Source organism: Falco punctatus (genome assembly GCF_963210335.1).
Source record: "Falco punctatus genome assembly, chromosome: 1".
NCBI lineage: Eukaryota > Metazoa > Chordata > Aves > Falconiformes > Falconidae > Falco > Falco punctatus.
In genome coordinates, this window is record NC_137580.1 from 17,928,058 (window position 1) to 17,953,389 (window position 25,332).

General features: G+C 41.1%; 1 protein-coding gene across 10 annotated transcripts in view; it reads right to left on the reverse strand.

Moving 5' to 3' along the window:
- ARHGAP24 (Rho GTPase activating protein 24) overlaps nt 1-25,332 on the reverse strand; it is a 225,616-nt gene that overhangs the window by 24,418 nt on the left and 175,866 nt on the right. For 8 of the 10 annotated variants that reach the window (XM_080365306.1, XM_080365307.1, XM_080365305.1 and 5 more), the window contains one exon: nt 11,628-11,750. The exons of 1 other annotated variant lie outside the window; for it this stretch is intronic. In XM_080365306.1, the coding sequence (XP_080221432.1) occupies nt 11,628-11,750 (123 nt within the window). Of the gene's footprint in view, nt 1-7,413; nt 7,820-11,627; nt 11,751-25,332 lie in introns of those variants that run through there. One more of the 10 variants, XM_080365304.1, reaches the window with a different exon arrangement.

Sequence of the window (25,332 nt, forward strand, 5' to 3'; positions counted from 1 at the left end):
TGTGCCCTTCACTGAGCACACAGTGCCTACTGGTTTAAAAATGTTTAACAAGGAGAACAGACTTGCTTTGGTTTGTTTTTTTCTAAAGAAAGCCCAAAGTTGAGCTAGTCAGCTTTCGCTTTTGGCCCAAAAACTTCATCCACCCATAAATTACAATTACATGAATAAGTAACCACAAGCTAAGGTAGCATTCAGATTGAAGCATCCTTCAGGGTAACCTTCGATTTTTCTTTCAACAAAAGAAAGGTAACTCACACCTCAGTTGTAAAGGGAAAAGTTGCCTTGCGTATGCTCCAAGATGTTATGTCAAGTGGCCGTCAAGCTGTCAGTCACCCATACTGAAGGTCTGGGGTTTGTATTTAAGCGCAATTATTTTTACTGTAGCACAGGAAATAACTGGAGAGAGTAACTGATGTCCAACGAAGATGTCCAGAAAGTATCCTGAGATGCAGAGCAGCATATTTTGTGATTTCCATGGTACCCACATTTGTGGATGCCAAAACCAGCAGTAGGTAGGGGGACTGATCATCACACACTCTTTATTAGATCACTTTTTGCCGTGTCATACAAAACCCAAAGCCCAACAATTAGCAATTAAAGAAGGATTTTTTGGAATATCAAAGTGAGTCAAGCTCAGAAGAATACTGACTGATGCAGAATATTTGGTGTCCTCAAAGTTCAGCCTCTTCATGCTGGCAGAGGAGTTAAAATGTATTTTCTTAATTCTTACATACCTTCCTAACCTCCTGCAAACTGCCTACGGGCATAGCAGGAGTATTAATTGAATTTGGGTTTCTTGTATTTGAGTTAAGAGTTGCTGCTGGTCAACATAGAGGAAATCCTCAAGTCTCTCCATTTTCTAGACCCTCCTTTTGAAAGTGATGGAATTAAGGAGGAAGGTCCACAGAAAATCAGTTAAGAAATGTGCATGATTATTAGAGTTTGGGGATTTCAAAGTCCTTAATGTACAAGAAGGCTGCTGTTCAGCACCCCCAAAATTGTTTCTTCTCCTGGCCAAACGAGCCCCACTTCCCTGCCTCTCCTCGAAGGGCATGTGTTCTAGCTCCCAGAAATCTTGGTGACCCTTTGCTCACCTCCCTCCACAGTTTTATCTTCTCCCCTGCCTTTTTTGTTTGTTTGGGTTTTTTTGTTTTGTTTTTTATTGGGTACAATATTTGGAGTAAGGTCTAAAAAATGCTGAGCAAAGGGTTAATCACTTCCCTCTGTCCACTTTGCTCCTGCTGATACTGCCCAGACCGCTGTCAAAGCTTCCTGGCTGCCAGGTCCACTGCTGTCTCGTGTCAAGCTCAGTGCCCTCCAGGGCACCCAGCTCCTTTCCACAGAGCTGTTTACCTGGAGTTAATCCTTCTAAGGTGTAGGATTTGGCCATCCTACTCCAGTTTTCCCTATGAATATACAGTCCAAGCTTCCCTTCAAGAGCCCATGAGATCTCTTGGTTTTAAACACAAGAGTTTTTGCCTCTTTTAAAAAAAATCCACGTAGGATAGGCTATTCCAATTATATGATGGATAATTACAACTCATGTCCACTAACAGTACAATTAGTATGAATAAGCTTTGTCCTGTTGGCTATACTTTCTTCTCTCCATGCTAACATTCTTTAATCAGCAATGTGCATATTGCAGCTTACATTTGCAGAGGAAAGAGTAAGTTCTCAAACCTACCAGACTGCTTTGAAGTTCCTATTAGTAATGACACTGCAGTGAAAACACATCACTTTCTATTAATACATTTTTTGGGATGCTGCTTCCCCCTCCCCCCCCCCCCCCCTTCATTTCAGATTTGGCTTTCAAAGCATGTCTAACAGATGATGAATAAAATCAGAATATGGGTTTTATGCACAGTGGGAGCAAAAACTGTTCCGATACTATTATAAATTCCTGATGCGCCACAACACAAAATGTATTGAAAACAGGTGGCAGCTATAAAGCATTACAATGTCTGTAACTAGTTTGAAAGAGTAATTTTTAAGACAAATAGAAAGTAAAGAGTGATTCACATACAAAAGGTGACATACATGAAATGGATATGACAAACTGCATTGTTCTATTGGAGCAGCAAATCACACTACTGAATGAAGAAAAGCTTAAAAAAAAAGTATCTGAGGAAAAATAAAACTTGATATGATAGAGAAGTAACCAGTGTCAAGAAAAAAATTAAAATTAATGCAAATCAGAGACTAAAATTTCCCGGTTCTGGTCCCTGAAGTGGAAACATTGAATTGTTTCTACTACTGACTGCAATAAGGTACACTGTAAATTAAGGGAATTCTGTTGAGACACTTAAAATACACATAGCTGGGAATGCCTGAAGGAGAGAGAGAATAACCACATCAGTTGTCTCAGATTTGACAGATAGGATTCAGATCCTACACAATCCTCAAAACACAGTTGCATTGAGTCTGGCCACATACACACTTCATGGCTGGAGGGGCAGGTGTATGCCCCACTATCCTCACGTCAGATAAAGCCTCAGGGACTTGGCTCCCCATCTATACGAATGGCGATAATACCGTATTTACTTCACAGGCATGAGGATTTCCACACTCAGCTTTGGAAAGCTCATAGGTGTCATGGCAATTCTGACAACCATGTAATAACCTAAAGTTAAGACCCTAAGTCTCATGGAAAATCACCAGGTCACACTTTGAAGTGCTTCCAAAGTCACCATTTACTACAGTCTACATTCTCCAATTTGTTTGGCTTTGGAATTCATCTCAGGCAGGCTTAGTTTGGTTTCAAAGTCTAGGCTGAATTTCTCCAACGGAAGTACTTCCTTCACCTAACAAATGTAGAACACTGCACCAAGCAGCACTTGGCCGTGAAAGGGATCAGTCATGATAAACCTGCACAAATATTGACTCCAAGTTACAGACTTGCTGATGCCTTATGGAATATGTACTTTGTTGCCAGGGGCAGAACTGGCAGAAACATGACAATTTTGCTTCCACATCACATTGTCATAACTTTTACCTTGTTCATCAACTTTCTGGTGTCTGTTGGGTCTTTTGCTGTTTTAGAATAAAAGCCATGATCGTTGCCCTGCAAGATGCACTTCTTCCACTGTCCCTTTCTAATGCTTTTATCCGCTCTTATGCCATAACTAACTGCTACAGAGATACTGCAAATTAATAGTTTACAAAGACTAAGACATCGACTATTACAAAGCAAGGGCAATGCTGTGAAGAACTGTGGTTGCAAACATACGGTTACCGTGGTGGTTGACAGAGGCAGCAACAGTGAACACTATCAGCTAGCTATACCTGGTAAATACCAGCATCTCCTTCACAAAGAAGCAAGGAAAAGGCAGTCCAACTTACAGAGACTACAGCATAAACCAAAACCACAGAGATAATTTCACACGCTGTTTTTAAAAAGTGAATTTCCACTACACTATCTAAACAAGAACACTTCTTTGGAGAGGTAAATACAAGCCCTCACAACTCATGTTGTAAGCCAAACCCAAGTTCTCTTCCTAAATATCAATGTCTCCAAAATCCAGAAATGTACAGATGCACAAGTGCTGACCTGCGGTTTCATTTATCCCTGGATAGAGTGCCAGAGGGGAAACAAACAAAGCCAAGAAGAAAACTTGAGGTTCAGAATGGCAGCAGTTTGGCTTCCCCACAAGTGGTGGAAGGCAGGAAAATGTACAGGATTCCAGTTCTGACCAGTCACTAGATTTAATCAGCAGAACTGCTTTTTCGGAGAGGCCTTTGTAGATCTTTAAAGCTATACCAAATTAAGCCAAGATCACGCATAACATCAGAGGAAAATCACATGCTAGAAAAGGGCATGCCGAGTGGTTATTCATTAACTAGAACATTCCCGCAGCAGAAGTTTTGTAAACATTTTGAGAAACCAGATTTCCAAGCCTAACAGATACCTGTAAAGCTTATGAAAGGCATTACAGTGCTAGATCCAAATTCTGCATGTGTCTACTCAAAATTTGTGAAAGCACTGTGGTATTTTCAATGGTACATATTCACAGTTAGAGTATGTTTTTAAAAATCTAAGAATGCTATTAGTCAGTGATTCCCTTAGCTACTGAACAAGGCAGGGGTCACATTTCAAGTCTATCGACTCCAAGCTTCTGATTCAGTAAGAAAAAAGGAGAAAGATCTAGGCAGTGGTTCTGCCTCCTTGCTTTATAAGGAATAGTTTGAAAAAGCCTACCTGCCGCTCTAGCTCTGCCACAGCACACGTACTTAGTGAGGCAGAAAGTTTCTGTCTTTCCCAAGCCAGACCTCAGCAATTCAGATGATAGCATGATTTTCAGACAGTGTAAAGCACAGAGGGCTGATGCTTTCAAGAGAGGGCCTATGCCTGTATGCGTGTTCTTTCAGTGTGCACCTGAGCATCTCTGTCCTTCCAAAACAAGTTCTGAGTTTATAGGCTATACTGATCAGAAAGGGTCAGTTAAGGTCAAAGGAATTATCTCAACTTAGGATCTGGATGAGAATTTTAAGCAGCTCTCAATTCAACATCAGTAATTCATTGACAGTGAAAATACAAGATCAGGTCAACAGCTTTCAACAGCAGGGCTGGGAACAAAGGTCCTGGAATAACTCAAAGAAGTGGTGGTCATGGCCACGTAACACTTAAAATGGAGTTCTAAATTATTATCTATCAGCTTTTTGCTCTGCTGTTCCCCAGCACTAAGTCTCTTAGAGTGGATCAAAGGCAGGGAGTATTTTCTTCTTCTCTAAAGAACTTTGTAATGTACAGAAGAGGAAAATTTCCACCAAGGAAAGCAGCAGCAGAATTTTGTTCCTGCTTGATGATTTTTTTTTTTTCCTTCAAGCCTTCTCCTAGCCCACAGTCAATGTGATGCCAGCACTAGATAAGGTAAGATAAACTTCTGCCCTGGAGTTTAGTACAGCTGCACACCAGAGGTTACTGCTTAGAAAAAAACAATTCTGAAATAAGAGCAGAACTAGCTACAGGCTGGAAAGTAAGGAGAGCAATTTTAAAAACATCGCTGGGAAGTTATCAGAGAAGTTAACAGAATGGGAAGTTATCACAGTCTATTACATCAGGGCCTGCACCATTTCTCTGGTCGTGGCCTATGACACCTCCTCCTCGAAAACTCTCCTCATCCAAGTTCACCATGCTAGTCAATGTTCTCACCACTGCGTGCCAGCAAAGCTACCCCTCAGTTACTGCTTTCTCCACTTACCCTGCATGTGCTCTCAAGAGGTTTCTGTGGTGGTACTTAACAGAGAACATCTTCTCTAAATTGGATTTTAAAGATCTTTGGCTCTGGATCTGCTCAGATGCTGCCCTCAGAGCACCAACTTCTCCTATGACATGATGTCCAAACAGGTCTGACGTTTAATTTTTCGCGGTCTATCAAAATACAGCTTGGATCTGCATTTCCAGGAGGGGTTGTATACCTTGTATCATCAGTGAAGATAACAAGTATCTCTGCCTAAACATACAAAGTCATGATTCCCTTGTAGTTCTTCCAATGACTAGCCAATGGTTTTCCCTGCTAATTTTGTTTTCTGCATGGTTTTGCACAGCTGTGAACTAAATGCTCTGCTTTATCCAAGTATGGGCTAGGTTTGCCTTTTTTTGTACTTGGGTAAATACAATCTGCAAATTTAGTTACAAGAATTCGGTATGCCAATTAATAAGACAAGTGTTGTTGCCTGTGCATCCATAGTGAAGACATGACTGAAAGTCCAATTAATGTTCATCTTTCTGTTGACTTCAGTGGGACATGGACCTAGTTAAACATGGGCATCCAGCATTCTGCAGCTCTGATCTAGGGGCCTCTTGACAGAAAATGTGTATAAAAAAGCAACTAAAACAAACAATATGTAGAGAAAAACAAATTAGCAGCGTGGCTTCCATCGTTCTGTCCTCTGCCCCAAGCACAGCAGCTTCACTTGCAGTTTCAGACATGAAGAGTTTCTGTGTCAGAACATACAGGGAAGAATCAACAGCTGAAGCTCTTGGAGCAGCTAAGGCTGCACCCAGGCACAAAGGCAGCTGTCTGCAAAACTACCCGTTAAGCCTTTATTCAACTTCCAACCATTTCTCAAATAGTTAAGTGTATAAACAGGGCACAGACAGCTCTAATTCACACCGACACCTTGAAATGCACAAGCATACTTCATACAGACACATCCGTGTCCTCCTGGCCAGTCTCCAAAGGACTGAACTCCAGCAACCAAGGGAAACAATGCATCAAGGAGGGGGGGTACAGGGGGCAAACAGCTTTCAATGCAATCTTAGCTGCAGGTGGTAACTGCTCTGTGCTGTAGTTCTGTGGCAAGACCCTCACTGGCTGCGATCCCTCATTTCAAGGCACTGCCCCTGACTGCCTGCACACATAATCCTCAAAAGCAACGATGCCACTATGTCACTACTGAGTCTTGTGAGCAAAGAGCTGCACGATTTTGCAAAAGGACAAACGGCAGCATGGAGGAACACTTTAGAGACGAACAGGAGATGAAGATGATTGTATAAGCCCTGCATAAAGATCACCTCTCATACCTCAGAACAACATGACAGTTGAGCCCTTTCACTTAGATTTCTCTGTCCAGCATAGTTCTCAAGGCAGCACCAAAATTCTCTTCCCCCACACAAAGTTTTGTCCTTGTCATAGAGGTAGTTTCTCCACACCCATCGCAAGCACTGTGGCACCTTATCGTCGTTTATCATATCTCTCTCTCTGACATGTTTACCTTCCAGTGCTTCCAGCTGACATATTTTGAAAGCCAGCCTCCTCCTTTGCCCTCCTCCCCCCAGCACTGCCATGCTTTGCTTTAACAGGAATATGTGCAATGCAGAAGAAAACTGGCTTTAAACATCTCTATGCAGCAGGTGGAAAGACAAACGCAGGCTGCAGGGCAGCAGGATGAAGTGGCAATGCAGCATCTGCAACAGGACAGTACACTGTAGGGCTACACTTCAATCCATCAGAAATCTCTGAATCCAAGGACTTGAGTCTTCTGCACAGATGCACATTTATCATGTTGCTTTGCTTCCTCTCTTCTCTCCCTTCCTCCCATGCAGACAAAATGCAAACCCGAACTCTTCTCCCTATGTTTTGCCAGACAAACAGGCAGCTCAGAGCAGCACAGGTCTGATTCCCCCACTGCTCTCACTGATTTTTGCTCAGAAGCTCTGCAATAATCTTGTGTCAAGCCACCTCATTCAGGCAGCCCATTCATGGGCTGTCATATAGAGGAGACAGTATCAGTCGGCCAGCTACAAACAAATGAACAAAGGAGTAAATAAATCATTCCTGGAATGTTGGCATCTGCATTGTTTAATGCTTTTGCTTCGGGTCTCTCATCTGCCCCTGCACACACAGCCCCCTTGACTTCTCAGAAACCATGGCTTCACGAACAAAGCAAAACACTGCAACAGAATGGACCTACCTTTACGGAAACTAAAACACCGCTTAATTCTCCTATAAGTAGTTTTAGGAATGAAAGGAGCTGCTGCTAAGGCACCTGGGCTGCGGACTCCAGCATTTCTGTCTTCAGGCATCATACAGGCCAGAGCCCCCACGTCCCTCCAAAGCTCTCCTTTACCAGCTGCATCCAGATGAAACACCACGACTGCTCATCATACTGACTGCTGAGGAGTTTTTATAATAGTGTATTTTCCTCTGGAGCTAGAAGATTTGTGGTCTTCTAGATCTTGGGTAGGGCTTGAAGTGATTTTAATGTTCTCTTCTCTGCTTCAATTTTGCTTTGGGGAACAATTTCCTTCCGTCTCCCTATTTCCTTTCGTTTCTTTTATTTCCTGCGGCAAGACAACTGTCTGTTATGCAATGCCACAACAAAAGAGTTTCAGCAAAAAGACGTATCTTCCATTCAAACAGTAGTGTCTGCACAGACAGAGGGGGAGAAAGACCTCTTCCTCCCAGCTGGAACAGGGGGTTGAGTGGCAGAGACTCCAATTCCACAGGAAAATGTTAGCGCTTCACGGCGCGCAAGGGGAGAGAGAAGAACAATACCAAAAAGGCCACTGAAGAAAACTCCAGGATACGACACTCCTTGCTGGCTCCCTTTATCTCTGCAACCGAGAAGCAAAAACAACAGCCCCTTCACCCGAAAGGCTCTCTGTCCATAACAGATTCCTTTCAAAAGGCCTTTTATATACCCAGCTCCCTGTCTGATGTTCTCATGGGCTTCTTGCTTGTTTTATTGCCTTCGAACTACCAGAAGCTCTCATGGGAGAGGCGCGTCAGATGCGGCAGCAGCCCATCTTTGCCGGCAGGATCCTGGGGAGCTGCTGAGGAATACGTGCCTGCACACGGGGATGCTCTGCTTGCTCGCTCCCTCCCGGTCCCATGCCTGGCAATGGCAGCCACGGCTGCTGCCGCCGCCTGCGCCAGCCCCTTGCGTGCAGCAGGTGCAGGGAAACGACGTAGAGGAGCGAGCCGCTGCAACGCAGGTCTGCCCGCTCCTGCGGGTGACTTTGCCTTGACTTCAGGCGGCTGCCGTGTGCGGCAGCTTGAAAAGCAAGCAGGCTGTGCCTGGCTCCTGCAGGAGGTGCCAGACCTTACACCGCTACCTCTGCTAAAATGCTTCTTTTCGCCTCCTCCCTCCTCCGTAGTTGCCAGCTCTGCAATTAAAGCTCAGGCCTTTCCCTCCTGTAAAAAACTGCCTTTTTAATCTAATCAGGAAAGGAATTTCGTGTGCAAACAGGCATTACGTGCCCTGGCTCATTTACATCTCTTTTCCCTTTCAGAATTTTTTCCACAGTCACTCTGTTCTTGTGGTGCAAAAAAAAAAGCTGTTTCTGATCACCTTAGCAGATTCCCACCCACCCCCCTCCCACCTTCTCTTTCTAGCACAGGTTAAGAAATAACAATTTAATGATATGGTTAATCATTTACAGAGCTCTTTGCTCTGGTACCAGGAGTCCTTTCCCACTGCCAGACAAACTTTAAATATTAGTGGCTCAGACACATCCATTGCACGTGCGTGCACGCACACACACAGAGCTTGCTTACAGTGCTTAAAAGAACCCGAAAATTCAAATATGTTACTCAAAGTGGCACTTGACTTGTATGACACCAGACTATTGTGGTTTACCATCTACTACTGAAATTTAGGAAGCCGATATAAAACTGGTGTTTTGATTTATTAGCTGTCTGAAATAATTTTGTGTTGCAAGTAATTACTTGTTATTGGCTAGTCATCATCACAGGACTGCAACTTTTCTGTATCTTGTTTATAGCGAATGTAATAAAAATATTTTTAATTCAGTGGCTACAGCTTACAAAGGCAGACTCTTAGACAACTTAACCCAGAAGTGCCCTTCTTTAGAAGGGTCAGACTGTTGCAGCAGCTGTAGCAACATGCATGTAGCAAGGAATTATACAGAGTGTGTCCAGCCATAGACAATTACAGCACAGTTAATAGGGTTACTGATAGCTCAGGCTGTCAGTTTAAGTAACAAGTAGTTAATAAAATGGGGGACACACTAGAAAAACAGTTCCTAATGGTGACACATCTCACTGCTTTTGCCTTGTTATCATGGTCAAACCTTACAGTGAATGCTAAACCCAAAACCATGTCCCATCTATTCTCAAGTTTTCCAAGGAGTTAACTGTTTGCTTCCCAATACAAATAACCCTGAGTATTTGCTCAAGAAATCCAATAGGAAAAACAAAAAGATCATGCTTAGAAATGTTATAACTACAAATATATTTAAAATATGCAAATCAGCATGCAAAGCCTTCAGCGAGGTGCTTCCCTCAGTAATTTGCATTGAACACTCCAACAACATTGACTGTGTCCTCAGAATTTTCCTGGTGACTGGAAGGATTCCCAGCTGTAAACCAGAAATAGCTCTTGCCTTATAAAAGTAAATGAGGGGCTGGTGAAGAAAGCATAGGGTCAGGACTCAGGAGACTGTTTCTATTCATAGCTCTGTGCATGGCTAGAAACGGAGTTTCACCTAATCTCAGCTCCCCACCTGTGAAATGCGGGCACTTCACTGGCAGAAGAAGTGCAAAGGTTGCTTTTCCTCATTATTTGCCAAAGAAAGATACTGTGGTGCTGGAAGCCAAGTGCAAAAAACTACAAAATGCTCTTCAAAAAATCCAGTTCTGTTATGCCCCCAAAATTATTGTTGCCACAGTAGCTTATGCTGCTACTGGACTGGAGCAAAAGAACACTGAGGAGCTCAACACTAGCCCTGCTTTACAAAAAGGAAGTTGGGGATGGGTAATCTTCATGCTATATAAACAAGCAGACTTCCTACCTAGCTTTGTTGCAGAAGACAGTGCTCCTCCCACCTCCCCTGTCCCAAACCAACTCAGTATGCCTGTAGAAGGTCACACCTTTTGAGACACTTTGTGGGTTTTAGGGTTTGTTCTTTTTTGTTTTGTTAACCATCCTCCTATAAGACCTACATGCCCAGGTCTTATTAACCTATAGGGCCAGATCCCAGTAAGATGACAGCTTAGCACCATCTTTCCAGTGCGCATTTCCCCAGGAGGAGCCAAAGAGAAGATATTCCTGTTTGAAGAGGTGCCAGGCAGGCCCCAGCTGACCAACTCCCTCAGAACAGCCTACCAGAGAAGCCAAAGCCTTCTCCTAAGAACTGTGTGACCTGAATAAAGCACAATGGAAATTGGGTAGTTTACAAGAAAAGTTTTGATTAAAATGATAGTTGACTTCAACCCCTTCCCATCCTCTCTCCTGTGGTCCACCTGGCAGCTGAGAAAAAGACATTTGCAGTCAGCAATCAGAGTTTTCAGTGATAAATGTGCTTCTTGGTCATGAAACAGCACAGGCAATCCTGCCTTGCTTTTCCAGCAACCTGCGAACAAGACCAAAAAGCGTCTGATGCAATACAGGTGCTCCTTCACAGTGAAGAAATATTTCTGTCCCCAAACTTGGAGATTTGAGAACTCCAAGGAACAGACTGATTAACGTCATGACATTTTGTGCAAGGATATCAATCATACTTGTATTATAATATTATAGACATTATCACCAGAATAATAATGATGAACATGATGATAAAAATGTGCAGCCCATTCAACATAAGAGAGCTTTTCTAAAAGACAACTAGACATCCAACAATAAATTTTGATCCAGTACTACTAAGTATGCCAATCAAAAGAAGTGCACTATTAGCACTATACAGCCAGTATGAATATTCTGAAGGTTATATTGGAGTGCCTACCTTTATATAATGATATTACTCGTCTTAGCTGTCACTTGCAGGAGAATCACTGACAGCTTCTTACAACAGGCAGTCATGAACGAAATGGATGGTCTTTTAGCTGGTGACCAAAGGAATTACCCCCCACTTCTTCCTGTGAGAAAGCTGATTTCATAGAAGACCAACCTTCTGTGAAAATTTCCCCTTGCCTTGGTAATGCACTATTATGTGCTATCCTCACCAACAAAGTGGTACCAGTTTAAAGCTTTTAAATTCAGCTCTCTGCATGGGAACACGCCCAATACCTGCACTGCAAATGAAAAGAAAGGGTTTACTCCACTTTTTTCGAAAGATCTAGACCATCCTCCTCCACTTCAAAACTCTGGCTGTGACTAAGACAACAGAAGAACCATTATGTGCCTTTCTGTATCTGGGAGCCTCGCGTGTTCAGTCACTGACTCACCTCCTCCAAATGGTGCCCATATAACCCTGCGAATGGATTTCACCCAATCCTCCATGTCATTCTGCGTGCTCGCCATAAGAAGGTACGTCTCATGATTAGCTGTCATCCGCTCTCGGTCTCCTCCTGCAACAGAAGATAATTGCACTTATAAACCCTTTTGCTTTCCTGCCCAGCCAAGTTCCTGCCAGACAGACTGCTGAAAGCCATAATAGCAGCTCCATAGCAAGCAGACACAGATACTATGCAGTGGAGTGTTTATCGTCAGACACGGCATGAAAAGAAGGTCCTGTAAGTACATTCCCCATCAGACAGCAAGAAGTTGTCATGCTTCCAAAAGGAAATGAGAGGATAAATGTCATTGGTAAACAAAAACAGCCCCATGGCGTTCCAAGAACCATGGGGGCCTGCACTCATCTGTAACTTGATATACGCACTGGAAATTTTGCAGCAGTTACTGTACCATGATGGAGAGAATAAGTACAGAGAGAGATAAGCATGCTTTGAACAAGCGAGGATGAATCCATTTTTATTTTCAGGAACACAATGTGTCACATTCATGACAATGACATTTGATATACCCAAGCGTTGCTGTGAATCTCTAAGGAGAAGGCAGCCAACACTAGCAGCTGACACGGTACAGCCCACTGCCTTGGATGGGTCTGATGAGAATTAGATTAAGAGGAAACACACTGCCTTATTATCCTTTATTCAAAGGATGGATCAACACTAACAAGGCCAAAACCAGAACTTGGCTTGCCACAGCTCCAGGTTTTTACACTTCTAGTACTGCTTCGCCTCCATCCTAACAGGTACTACGTTAGTGCCAGAGCACATGGGGATTCAAGCCACCCTTCCAGCACTGTAGAAGCAGCAAACCCTTCCAGACAGATAGTGCCAGACATTTTGAAGCCCTTGCATTGAGACACACACACACAAACAGGATGCACCTAGAAGTCTCCTGAGTTCTGTGTTGATCTCTTTCCAGCTTCTTCCGTCCCTATTTTTTATTTCAGTCATACCTGAGGCATCTCAGTTCATTACAGCAGGAATACTGCTTCTGAGAGGTCTTCTGAAGAGTTCCATGCTCAGTGCTGCACACTGGAACAGCTATGTTTCTAAAGAGAAATTTTTTAAGGGCTATAAGATCTAACCATAACTTCCTGGCCCAACCGTTCTGCATGAACCTAGTTGTATAGTCCACACTTTACAGAATTAGGATACACAACTGTGAAAGGGACTTAACTGAAAGTTGCTGAACAGAAAAGCTGGATTTTCCCAGACATGGGCAGATCCTACTCAAGACTTATTCTTAAGGTTTACATAATTATTCAAAACTTAAATTTAGAGATAAAGAGAGACTCTGGTTCTCTACTGTGAAAATACAGTAATTTATATACCATCTATTCCCCCAAAAGGCATCCAAAGAAGTAATGCAACAACCTGAAGCACAACACATTTTAGGCTATACCACAGTTTAAAAGTCTGAAGAACACTAGTTTTCATCTAAGACATAGTTAGAAGGTAGGGATGAACTATTTTAAGCACCAACACTAGAGAAACATCAGCATGAGCTAAACTGCATTGTATGTTTTTGGAATCTTTTCAGTGACCATCATAAGAATTGGTAGAAAACATGAATCTAACTTATATGCTATGTTCCATAATTTTTACCTTTCAAGAAGCAGAGGATGAGGGTATGGGGAGCAGGAAGCATTAGCATTCCAAATGGTAGCACTCCCCATCAACCCTGCCCAACAGAAAGCACGCAGTCAGGCCCTGGAAATTTACTCCCCATCTATACCTTTTACACAGCCATTATGACCAGAAAGGGGACAGGTCTCTCTAACTCAAGCACGAAGAGTAGACATGATACTGTATACAGTCTACTTACACTGGCATATTTTACGCATCATCTAGAGTTCTCATCCTGAAAAGACCCAAAAACAAGATACAAACAGAAAGCCTCAGTATGTTGCCACAGCTATTAAATACAATAGTAATAAATACAGTATAGAGAAAAAGCATGCAACACAGTTGGGCACTTTGTGTGGCTGATAAAAACTGAAGAAAATTATACATATATACTTTCACATTGTACTGCAGTTTTTTTGGGTTTTTTTGTTTGTTTGTTTTTTTTTTTTTTTGGGGGGGAGGGGTGGTGGTGTAGCTGGACCAGGATTCTATAAGATGCTGTACAAAAAGACACATTCATACAAAATACATATCAGATCCAGGAATAAAACAAGAGGTGACCTGATTTTTACTAAAGAGACAACAAAAAAAGATGACAGCCATAGCCACGTGGTGGTCGTCCTCAGTTGTCTTCCACATTCTTTTAATAGCCTGCGTATTTAAATTCAGCAGGGTATGTGACATTTACTCAGTTACCACGTTATGACAAATGCGGGGGTGTTCTCCGTATAAACTAGATAAATCCCAGAAGTCTAGATAGTTAATTTACAGTGTGGATTCCAGAGCAGTACTCTAAACAACTCAGGTAAACACCCACTCAGCTAATACACAATGTGTGTTTAATTTTCTAGAGAAGGAAAACATAATGTTTGGTTACATTATCTTTTGGTATGAGAGAGAAAAGCTTTCCTAACAAAAGGAGCTTCACTATTTTATAGCAATTCTGCATCTCTCTACTTTGTAATTCAACTCCTTTCCTTCACACAACAGTGTGAGACCTTGCAGGATTCTTCTACTTATGCATTCCTTTAGTTTTTATTCAAGAACTAAGGCCTCACTAGAAGATTTTATGGATACAATAACACGTGTTGTATTTGTGTTTTACCAAAAACGTTAATTTTTAGTGGATCTATATTTTAAATACAAAATTAACCAGCTCAGAGGGACAGACAAGAAGAAATTACCATGATTCAGGAAAGAGCCATCTCAGATAAGCAGTATCAGATAAACAAAAATAGAATTAGAAGGATCTTTCCAAATCTTCAGTAGGTTCACAGGACACTTCTGAAAGACGCTGTTTAGAATCTCCACTTCACGTGGTTTTTTTCCTTTATGACATTATTGTTATGATTATAACAAAGCATGAATAGATCACAATCTCCAAAAATCAGACATGTATTCATACCACAGATACTAGCAGTAAGTACGCCAACTTGAAAACGGTGCTCAGCATGAAGTCCGTTAAATGTGCGAACGCATCCTTACTCCTTTCCCTTTGGGTGTGCAAATCATAATGTATTTTACCTGTATTGTTACATAGCTCCACATTATGCCTTCTCAAATTTGCTTTTCTGCATTTCCAGTCCAAGTATGAGAAATGTCTAATCTTGTGTGTCACGGCCTGCTTGTGAATAGCCAGCTTGAGGGTCTGGAATATGACCTCTGCTTTTTTCTTTTTTTTTTTTTTCATCTTTTCCCCTTGTTACTTTGCAGGTGTCATAGGACCTGGAAGGAGCAGAACCCAGTCTACCTGACAGAAGAAGTTGACTCTGGCGTACTGAAGATGAAAACCTGCTGTTTACACAACTGCTGTGTATATCCTCTGTCTTCCAGCCTCTGGTAACAGCCAGAAATAATTTGATCTATACTGTTTCTCAAAACTACAATATAGTTTCATGTATTTTTATTCCTGCAGCTATAACCAATCCCTAATCTGTTTTACTTTCTTGGCAGCATCAGAAATGAGTTCTTATTTATTGAAGAAATCTAACCATAACATCTATTTGAAGTGGAAATGGTGAAATAGCACAATGCCATGATGAATCTTCCACTTCGAACGTGTCAGATATCTCCTCCTGCCCTCTGGCAGTAGCCATGACTTACAGGTTCCCAAGCGTTTCGTCCTGCCTCCTTTGGGGACTTAGTAACCAGTAAATACAGACTGCCGCTGTGCTTTCTCATCAGGACAGCCTGTAACCACTCAGCCCCATGCTGGGCGCAGCTTTCTGCACCGAGCCAGCGCTGCTTTGATACAAGCAAGGCGAGGTATTTTAAGAACTCTTGCCAGCAACCGGAAAAAAACGGTTAAAATACGGAGAGGCCAATTCCTGCAGGGATCCACTCTGCAGGGGAAAAGAAAGGGAACAGCCTGCGCTTCCTCATACAGCAGCACCACACCACACACTCGGAAAAGCATGAAGAGGTGGTGACTGAATTTAAGAGTGATTGTTTCCTGAAATACCAGGCTCAACAGCTCTCCAGCTTTTTACCTTCAATCAATTAAATGTGAATGCACAGACCTTTTGCATTCAGCTGCGGACTGGGGGGATGTAGAAGTCCTGCAAGACAGTTTTTCTTTGTAGTCTCTTCCTGTCTAACCCAACACCTTACTCTTACCTGAATGTACCCAGGCCAAACTCCACATGAAATAGTTACTTGTCCTTTAGAAAGCATCTTGGATTTCTTGCAAACAGTAGTTACAGCATTCTTGAGAATGGAATGTGAAGGGATTAAATTCATACCAGCTGTTTAAAAGAGAGTTTTTTCCCAAGAGGAACATAACATCAAAACCTAGGATTAATCTGATTTTTCAGGCACATGCTAAGCCAAGCAGCCAAGCATATGTTCTTACAGATGTGTTGGTGAAGAGGACGTAGGGGCATTGAATTTCTGCCTGTCAGCTGGGGACTGACTTCTGATGATGCAGGTGTAACACAGAGCTTGCAGACAAGAGCTGGGGGCATGGCTTTTGGTTTTTCTGTTGGTTGGTTATAATTCTTAAAAGCTTTATTCTGCACATGCCTGACATTGCTCTTGGTCTTCCTGACTGTGTAAAACTTTAACAAACATTTACAGCACGCTCTTGGTTCAGCTAGGATGAAAAAAGGAGTACATAGCCAAAGTTCCAGTCACTGCCACCTTCTTCTTTTATCACAAAATTAAGGTAGTCTGGAGAACCAAGGTCTTAATGGTGCTGCAAAAACTCACACTGAAAAGGACAAGCCACACTATGATTATCAGAAACAAATACTCTGTATTTACAGGAGTTTCAGCATTACTTTTGAAGTGACTTTTTACAAAATATATGCTGTATCTTCTCATCAGAAGAGACCTGCTCCATGGAAACTATACAGAACACCGTATTTTCCAGCAACACTCAACTTCCTTACAACTTTCATGGCACAGCTTGTAGAAAACCTCTATATCATGAAGGAGGAAAGATGTCTGTGAACTGAAGATGTGATGTTGAACTTTGTGAAGCTGAAAATCAACTGGGAAGGCTAAGACCAAGGCAGGTGAGGGGAGAGAGCTTGAACATGGAGTATAAAAGAAAGCACCCTGGAAAGGTCTCTATTTAAGAGACATTATCAGAGCCACCAATGATGGAAACCTCAAGAGCCAAGAGAAATACAAAACTATCACTAAGGTAAACTGAGGAAGTTACAGGCTCCTTTGCATGCTAACCAATCAAATCCTAAAATGTCCGATCATTTTATCTTGCGCTGAGCTCCCCAGATACTAAATTAAAGATACAACGTGTCAAGTCTAGCATTTCATTCAGATCCACAAAAACCACTGTCTGGCTTAAGATCAAAGAGATTTGGGCAATCACGTACTTAGCTTATTATTTGATGACTCCTGAAATTTTAGGATCCATGTTTTGAAGACCCTCATGACAAAACCAAGTGCACAAACTTGGTTTTAGAAAAAAAAACCCAAAACTTAAGTAATAAATTAAATATTGTCACTACTGTAGCATTTCTTAGTATCCATCTCAAGAGATGGTGAAAAAGAAGCTGAAACATTTCACTTACATATGAAAAAACCCCAAGAATTTAGATATACCAATAATTGAAACAACAAACTTCTCACTGGCCCTATTACACAATATATGGCAAACAAGTTTCCAAAGATCATAAAGATATTAAGAAGAAACCCCTATGTACTTTACAAGTCTTAATAGTGTTAGGTGAAACAATATGTTGGCCCGTTTTCCACAGATGTCGAGATGGATAAATCCATCTAGATGGCTAGATGTTACAACGCATGAATTGCTATCATAAGAATTTAACTCCTAAGCATTTTCAAAAGGTGTTCCATAAAACTTGAAAAATACCCTCTGTTATTTCTTTTAAAACAGAGCAGTTAGCAGACCCAGTTGATTATTTTGATCTCCACTACATACTTGCATTGCCTCTAAAGCCTTGATGACAGGTAACAGACTGAGTGGAGGAAGATATACAGATTACAATTTCAATTCTTTTAACCCAGGACTGTCCTATTACATTTTCTATTCCTGTTTGGCTCAATACTGCTCTGTCTTCTTAAAGGATATGACTGAATCACCTACATATTTTAAATGACTAATATCACCACCACTGAGAAACCTCAGCTTTGAAATATAGTTATCAAACTCACCATTGTTTTACCACCCAACTACATCAAGTGCACTATTAAATTTCTCTCTTCACAAAGAAATAACACATTTCCTAAAGAGGAGAATTAAGTAACTGCAAACAAGGCAATAATGAAGATACTACTTTTTAAACACTTCAGTACAAATACAGTTTTCTGCTGCTAAATCCAAGCTGATCTTTTGCATTAACAATCTTGAATCAGTTTTCTGCACCAAGGGTGTATTTGGTTTTGGGGCATATTAGCTTTTCAACATGAAGGCTGCAGCCTAATTTAAGTGCTAAATGGGAAAAGACTGCTAACACAAGTACGTTCCCTGATGAGCATTGTGCTCTATCACAATTTCCCCACTTGCAGAATGCCTGGAAGACAGCAGGGCTTTTTCGGTAGAAGGAGTTGTTTTCATGAAGCTCTGAACCAGCTGCTGTTGGATCAGGAAATCAGGCTCAGGAAATGTATTCCTCACGTGTAACACAATGAATACTCTGTACAGGTAGCTTTCTTCTGTGGTGCAGAGCTACAGCTGCAGCACATCTGTCCATAAGAGTAAGTTTATTGTCTTGCACAAAAAAAGTATAAAGTCAGTGCCACCTTTAAGCATTTTGTTTACTGCACAGCTACCAAGCGTTTCTCCTAACATAATAATTATTGCTTAAATACCTGAGCAAAAAAACTGTGATGCTTGCTCATTATTAGTTATAATTGTGTTATTATACATGTGAATTCAAATCATCCCTCGTACAATACAAAAGTGCTGATTTTTTTCAGAGACTTAATCTTTTCAGGCATGTCTTGTTCTTCCTCCCCCTTAATTTTGCTGCCCTTCCTTTATTCTTAGTTTGTACTTCCACTGTACTTGAGACTTCATAATTATCCACCTCATCCTCAGACACACATCCCAAGTGTACCCATTTTGTAGAGTCCGTTCCTCCTACCCTTCCCTGTCACCAAGATGCTGGTGCCAGCACAGTGAACTTTTGTATTTTGCCCTTCCCCAGTGCCATTCCCACCTGAAAAAGTCTCATCTCTCTTCTTGCTCAAGGCACACCGCCCAGAACATTTTGTTTACAGGTTGCATTAAAAGGCCATCAAGCTGCGTGGACTATCACAGCTCTATGCTTCACCAGCTGCTGAGCAGCGGCACACTTCGCTGCCTTCGTAGTTAATCAGTACCATGTGGAAGTCAGAGGCAACTTCTTTTGGAGTGTTGTTGATAGTTTTCAGCTTTCCAGAATTTTTCAATGTTGTCAGCATTGTTGTGATATAAAATGTGGTCTGAACCGTTATGTTTGCTGTTCTATTATTGTGAATGTCAGCTGTTTTCAGAGTTGTTGGTAGCATTTTCAGCACTCATTAATGATTCCACTTTCTTATTTATGTGGAAGTTCTGTCAAACCACACAACAGCAAAACCCCACATTTTTTTACATTTCTTTCAGCCATACTGAGATGAAATCACGTTTTTCTGCCTGTATAGTGAAGATTGTGATGAACTCACAGAAGCAGATGGATCAGGGGGAAAAAAGGTCAGATTTAAAGTATGTATTATATCTTTACAGAAAATAAATTGCTTCAGTGCAACTGACTGCAGATATCCTAAACACACACTCTGGCACTCACAACAAACCTAGCAAACATTCTGACAAAGCATGTATTGTAATTTTACCTGGTCTTGACATACTATTACACTTAGTGCAGGGAAGTGGAGAAATAATTTGGTGGATCCACAAAAGACACAGTCAGTAGCACTTCCCAAGAAGGCTTCTCACTCCTTGTCTCTTCTAATGGAATCTCACGTGAACTTTTTTGGTAAGAAGATGTGGAAAATATAAATAAACAAAAAAACCAGACACTGGCCATAAGAAACCCACTCCTCTATGTCCTTCATTACTACTAGGATTTGAAACATACATAATATTGATCCAGTTACAGAAAAAAACCCCAACATTGCAGGCCACACTCATCAAGGGACACGTATAGTGCCATCACAGTGCCCTATTTTCAAAATTTCAATCACAAAGAGCTTTCCTTTGAAATTACGAGTTCAAGAAAGTAAAAACAAAGCCGTCCTCCCTAATGTCATAAACTATTAAAAATACACTGTGGCTTTTTTAGTCAAAACTTGTACATACAGAAGTTATAAAATCAAAATGTCAAGACTTTTTTTTTTTTTTTTTTTTTTGGGACAAAGAAAGTGGTCTATGTCCGTATTTGAGTTTTCTTCCCCCATTCTTCTCATATTGTCAATAGTTTCCTGGGGACAGAGACAAAAGATTTGCTTTCTGAACTATAGCTTGGATTCTTACAGACTGAACTTACTGGTGGCCTTCCAGAAGACACAACAGAGAGAACATGGGTTTTTCAATGACTGCCATCCTCAAATGTTTCACTGTTTTATTTCTACTACCTTTGAATCAGGCTATGTCATTTCTACGTCTGGACTGCAATAACCGAGACAGGGGTGGATTGCTACAGCCAGGTCTCAGCTCTGTGGCACAGCTTTTCATACCCCCAGCCACTGACTACACAGGGTTGTATTTGATGCTGTGCCTAGAGGGTAGGTGATTTTAAGGAGGAATGCAGAGTTATTCAATCAGATGTCAAAAGTCCTCAGCACTGAGGAGTTCCACCAATAAGACATATTGTTTCTAATAGGAAAGCTTCACAATGCAACTGAAACCTTTTTCTGTTACGTGTATTACAGATGGGGGAGGGCAAAAGTACAGAAACGGCTCCACATTTAACTGCTTCATCTGCCTACTGTCTGCTATCTGATCATTGGAATATGGCTGCAGTATCTACAGTTTCTCAAATTTAACAATTCTTAGCCCCTAAAAATACTATTTTACTTACTCCTTCCAAAACCAGTTAAAATATGTGGAAAAATATGGCTTGTTATATGACTTGCCAAGAGGAATCAATATATTTATGTAGTTGAGAATGACTGTGAGGGTCACAATGTCAAACGTTAATGGTGGTGCCAAACTTAGTAGATGACTTCACTGTTACCTGTTGTAACTGGTTTATTCTAAAGAGAAAAGCATAAATACAAATTATCATAGCACACTTATTTTCTCTGTCCTACATTATACACCTTAAACATAAATTACTGCACTCCTGTCACTTGACAACAAGAACCTTCTTCGAAGCATCTCAAGTTGGACACCCAAAATGACCATCATGTCACTTGAAATTTGGCTGACCTCTAAGTTTATTTTAGAGAAAGTCTCTGCAAATATATATCCATCTCAACTTCTAAGGAGAGAGGGGAAAGCGCCCCATGGATTTGCTGGTCGAGACATAGTCAATGATGTTGAAAGATGCTTTAGAGGAAGTTAACTGCAAGGACTCTGTTTTGGCAAAATCAAGATCCTGGAGCTGTTGCTGCTAGAGAGATGGCTGCTCTGTGCTTCAAAATGCTTTCTTTGGTTTTCAGCCACACATCATGAATTGCACTGAAATGCAAAGACTCAACTTGAAATGGATTATTTTTAAAGTTTAAAGTTCAGTTCCACATCACATATTGGTATGGCATTTTACTGAGAAGGAAATTAAAACTTCTGATAATTTTAAGTAAGGAACAATCAATACCTGAACATCCTCAAGCATAAATTCACCCAGGGACTGGGAGGACTTGCCTATATACATTGGCACATGAACTTTAGGTGGCAAAACTAGCATGGCAAGATGCCAGACCTAGGTTGTCCTCAGAGTCTAACAAGAACAACACTCAAAGCACGTGCTCACTTCATCTCTTCAGCATCTACTCATGAAGCTCTGCGATCCTCTTGAATATGGACTATCCTGAGCTTTCAGCAGGTCCCAGTCAAGATGCTCTCTTACCAGTCTAAACGCGCTCTTGTGTGCACAACACAAGGCTGGGGGGGATTAACTCAGTACAAACCAAAGATGAAGAGCTAAATACTTGTGGTATTTCTTTAGAAAGGTGCCAGCCAAAAAGAAGGCTTTGGTTAGGATGTAACTATCTGGTATCCTGGGACAATCAACTGTGGCTAAGCCCTAATTTGAGCCAGTCTTCTAAATCCTGTCTCATACAGTGGCCTATGGCCATTGCTGCATGCAGACAACCAGACAATGCTATTGTTTATTAATTCTCAGGGAATAAAACTGACCTATCAAGCACAGAAAATGCTGTATTTCTGCTAATTTTATGGACAATTATATTGTAAACAGACAAAAAAGATACTGTGTTTCCAACAGCTTCCAAGAAAAGCAGTTTCCTTTCTCCAGCAGGAACTGACTGTACTCTTCCAACTTCTGGACACAGTGCTTTCCAGTCTGCACTGAATTACGCCCAAACATAGAAATACTTCATTTCTCCAGAGAGCAGTCAGTTATTTCAGCTCATATCTGACTTCAGTTTTGATCACAGATAAAAATAGTAGCTCTTTGTGGCATAGATAGAAACCCAAAAGGATGCAAATATCCTAACTGAGCAAGTGCATATTATGCATACACACAATTTCATCATAACACCACTTGTTTAGTAATGCAAAGTCATGTTTTTAGCAGTTTAGAAAATAAATCAAGAATTAGTTATTCAATAAAACATATGGGCTAACTGACATATGCAGAAGACTATTCAAGAAGACACAGTCAAGTATCAGCATAACACTGTCTTGGTTATCTAAAGAAGCATGAGATTTTAGCCATTAGTTCAGGACCTTTATTACACAGCTGCTCTGAAATCATTTCCAGCAACACTGTGCCTCTCAGCACCATTTTGGGATATCAGTTCAATATTAAACTCAGACAGAACATGCCATTTAATGAATTATCAGCTCAATTCTCCAGTCCTTTTAATGTCTCTGAAGTTTCTAATACAAGTACAGCTTTGCTCAAGAAATAGCCACCAAACAGCAGTTATCTGCAGAGTACAGACAGTGCTTATTGTTCTGTAAATCTCCACACCTTGCAGTAGAGCAGATCAAGCTAAGAATGAGCAGAAACCTAATTTCAGCTTTGTTTTGTTATATATATGCCACAGACAGACACATGTTGATAATACAGTCCACATTTCCCCTTCTCATTCATGGGCACAGCATGATCCAGAGTGCATATATTTCTAATTTGGGTAGGTCTATACTCTTGCCTTGACACCTGGCGCCTATATACCACAGGATGTCTTTCTCAGACAGAGATCACTTGGGTCTCATTTCTGGCAGTGTATGCTAACAGAAAGTACTTGCAAGGAGAAACCCAGTATATTTTGAGGTACTGCTTTTTAAAGGGCATTATACAGGATGAAATGCTAACTTGGTTGACAATACAGAAAAAATGTTAAATGGATAATATACATACATCTTCACAGATAGATCTTGTACAAAGAAAATGTTGTCTTATGTCTACTTGCCATTTCTTTGAAACACTGGAAGAGGACCACTGATGAGGTGAGACTCCTGCCAGCCACAGATCTGTCTCTGACAGGTGAAGATGGCCCCTCCTTCCCTCTACACTGACACTCGGTCAACTTCCCACACAGAAGAAATCCACAGAAACCAGGACACACATAGCAAACTCAAAACCTCTTTGCCAGCAGCATGCACAACATGGGAGATGCCCATTGTGGGTCCACTCCTCCTTAGGAAAAGTACCAGGAATTCTTCAGTCCCAAGAAATGAAACAACACTTGAAGACTGATGCCACCTGTATGAACAAGGAAACAGCAGACATCAATGCCCTCCATCGGGCAGACATGGCAAGGAGGGATAATATTATGCTTAAGTCCAACAGTAGCTGTTTGGCATAAAGGAAAATTGTTTCTTGTTTCACAAGTACATCACTGGGCTAGTCAGAGAGGGCCTATCAAAGACTTTAGGCTCAGCTAGTCATAGGCTTGAATGGTTTCAGGGCCATTGTGAATGAGTGGAGCTTCAACTCCTCATACCAGTGGTTTTGCCCCCAGATCCTCATTCCATCTGAGAACAACTCACAGATATGCCCCTATGATACACTTTAAGAAAGCAATCAGATAGTTAAATCTGAAGCAGTCACCATTCTTTCTATGGCAAGGAAGAACTGCCAGAATGTGATTCATCTGAGCTATCTTTGGAGCCTCTTCTAGGATGAGATGAATCATACTGTAGAGATATCACTTCTCTTCTGAGCCATTCATGCAGGCACACTCGCACACTCACATTAGCTTTGTGAGTTCATGGATGTGTGCACATGTGTCTGTGTGCACATGCATGCTTTAAGGATTCATTTCTACATGTGAATGTTAGCACCTTGTTCCCTGGGCTATTTTGGACCACACACCAACTTTTAGACTCACATGATTGTGAGGACGCAAAGAAATACTAGCATTTCTTAAATGGCTGGTGGTTGAAAACATATCCCTCAACATCTACTAATGATTTCCTTAGTAAGAAATATCAGAAAATGTACAAAGTAAGTAAACTTTAATTAAGGAGAAAAAGTTAATCAGACACTTGCTCTTCCTACTAGGAAATAAAGAAAAACTTCATATAATAAAAGTCATGATAGTGCATGAGAGGTAACCACTACGTATTTCTCATTTTGGCACATGATTTTTGGCAAAATTCTGTGCATTGGTGGAAGGATTCAAACTCTGTTAATAGGAAAAGTGACAAAAAAAATCCATCAGTGACAACCTGGACACCAGCTGGATAATATTGAAAAGATGGCATCTATCCTTCAGGTAATCACTGACCCTCTCTAGAAGCACAAAGCCTCAACCAGGAAAAATTGATAAGCTTGGGGTAAGGACTTAATGATGACATGCAAATATCTGCTGCTGACCAAGAGACAGGAATTTAACTGCCATCAGTTCCTTTGAAAAATTTACTGTTCTTAACCACATCCCACACTGTAAACTGAGGCCTCTATATAGAAGATAGTACAACTTTCTGATGTCCTCACAGAGTAACAGAAGAGCATGCTAATGTTAGTTGGAAGTCAGCAAAAAATATTCCGCTTTAACAAGATTCTCTAGCTATGTTGAAAGCTACAAAATCATTGAATAGTAAGTTATGTTCTTTTGATGGATTCTTTAAAATTCTGCCTTGCGCTTAGTTTAAGTTTATTAATTCAATCAAAGGGTTACTCATTCATTGACAAGTTACTGTTCGCTAAGGATGTTATTCCATATGGAGAGTATGGAATATACTTCCGTTATGTGTGCTGAAGACAGAGACAGCAAGCAACTGTCCCTAAACCATGCAGCATATATGGCAAAATATATTTTTATAAGAACAGGAATAAAAATTATATGATAAGATAGAAGTCAGTAAGAGATATTTGCCAGTAAGATGACTAAACTCATCACCGAGACCTCCTGTTCCTAATATAGTGGGAACTGCAGGATCCCATATCATGCTGTGAATGGAAGTTGCCAA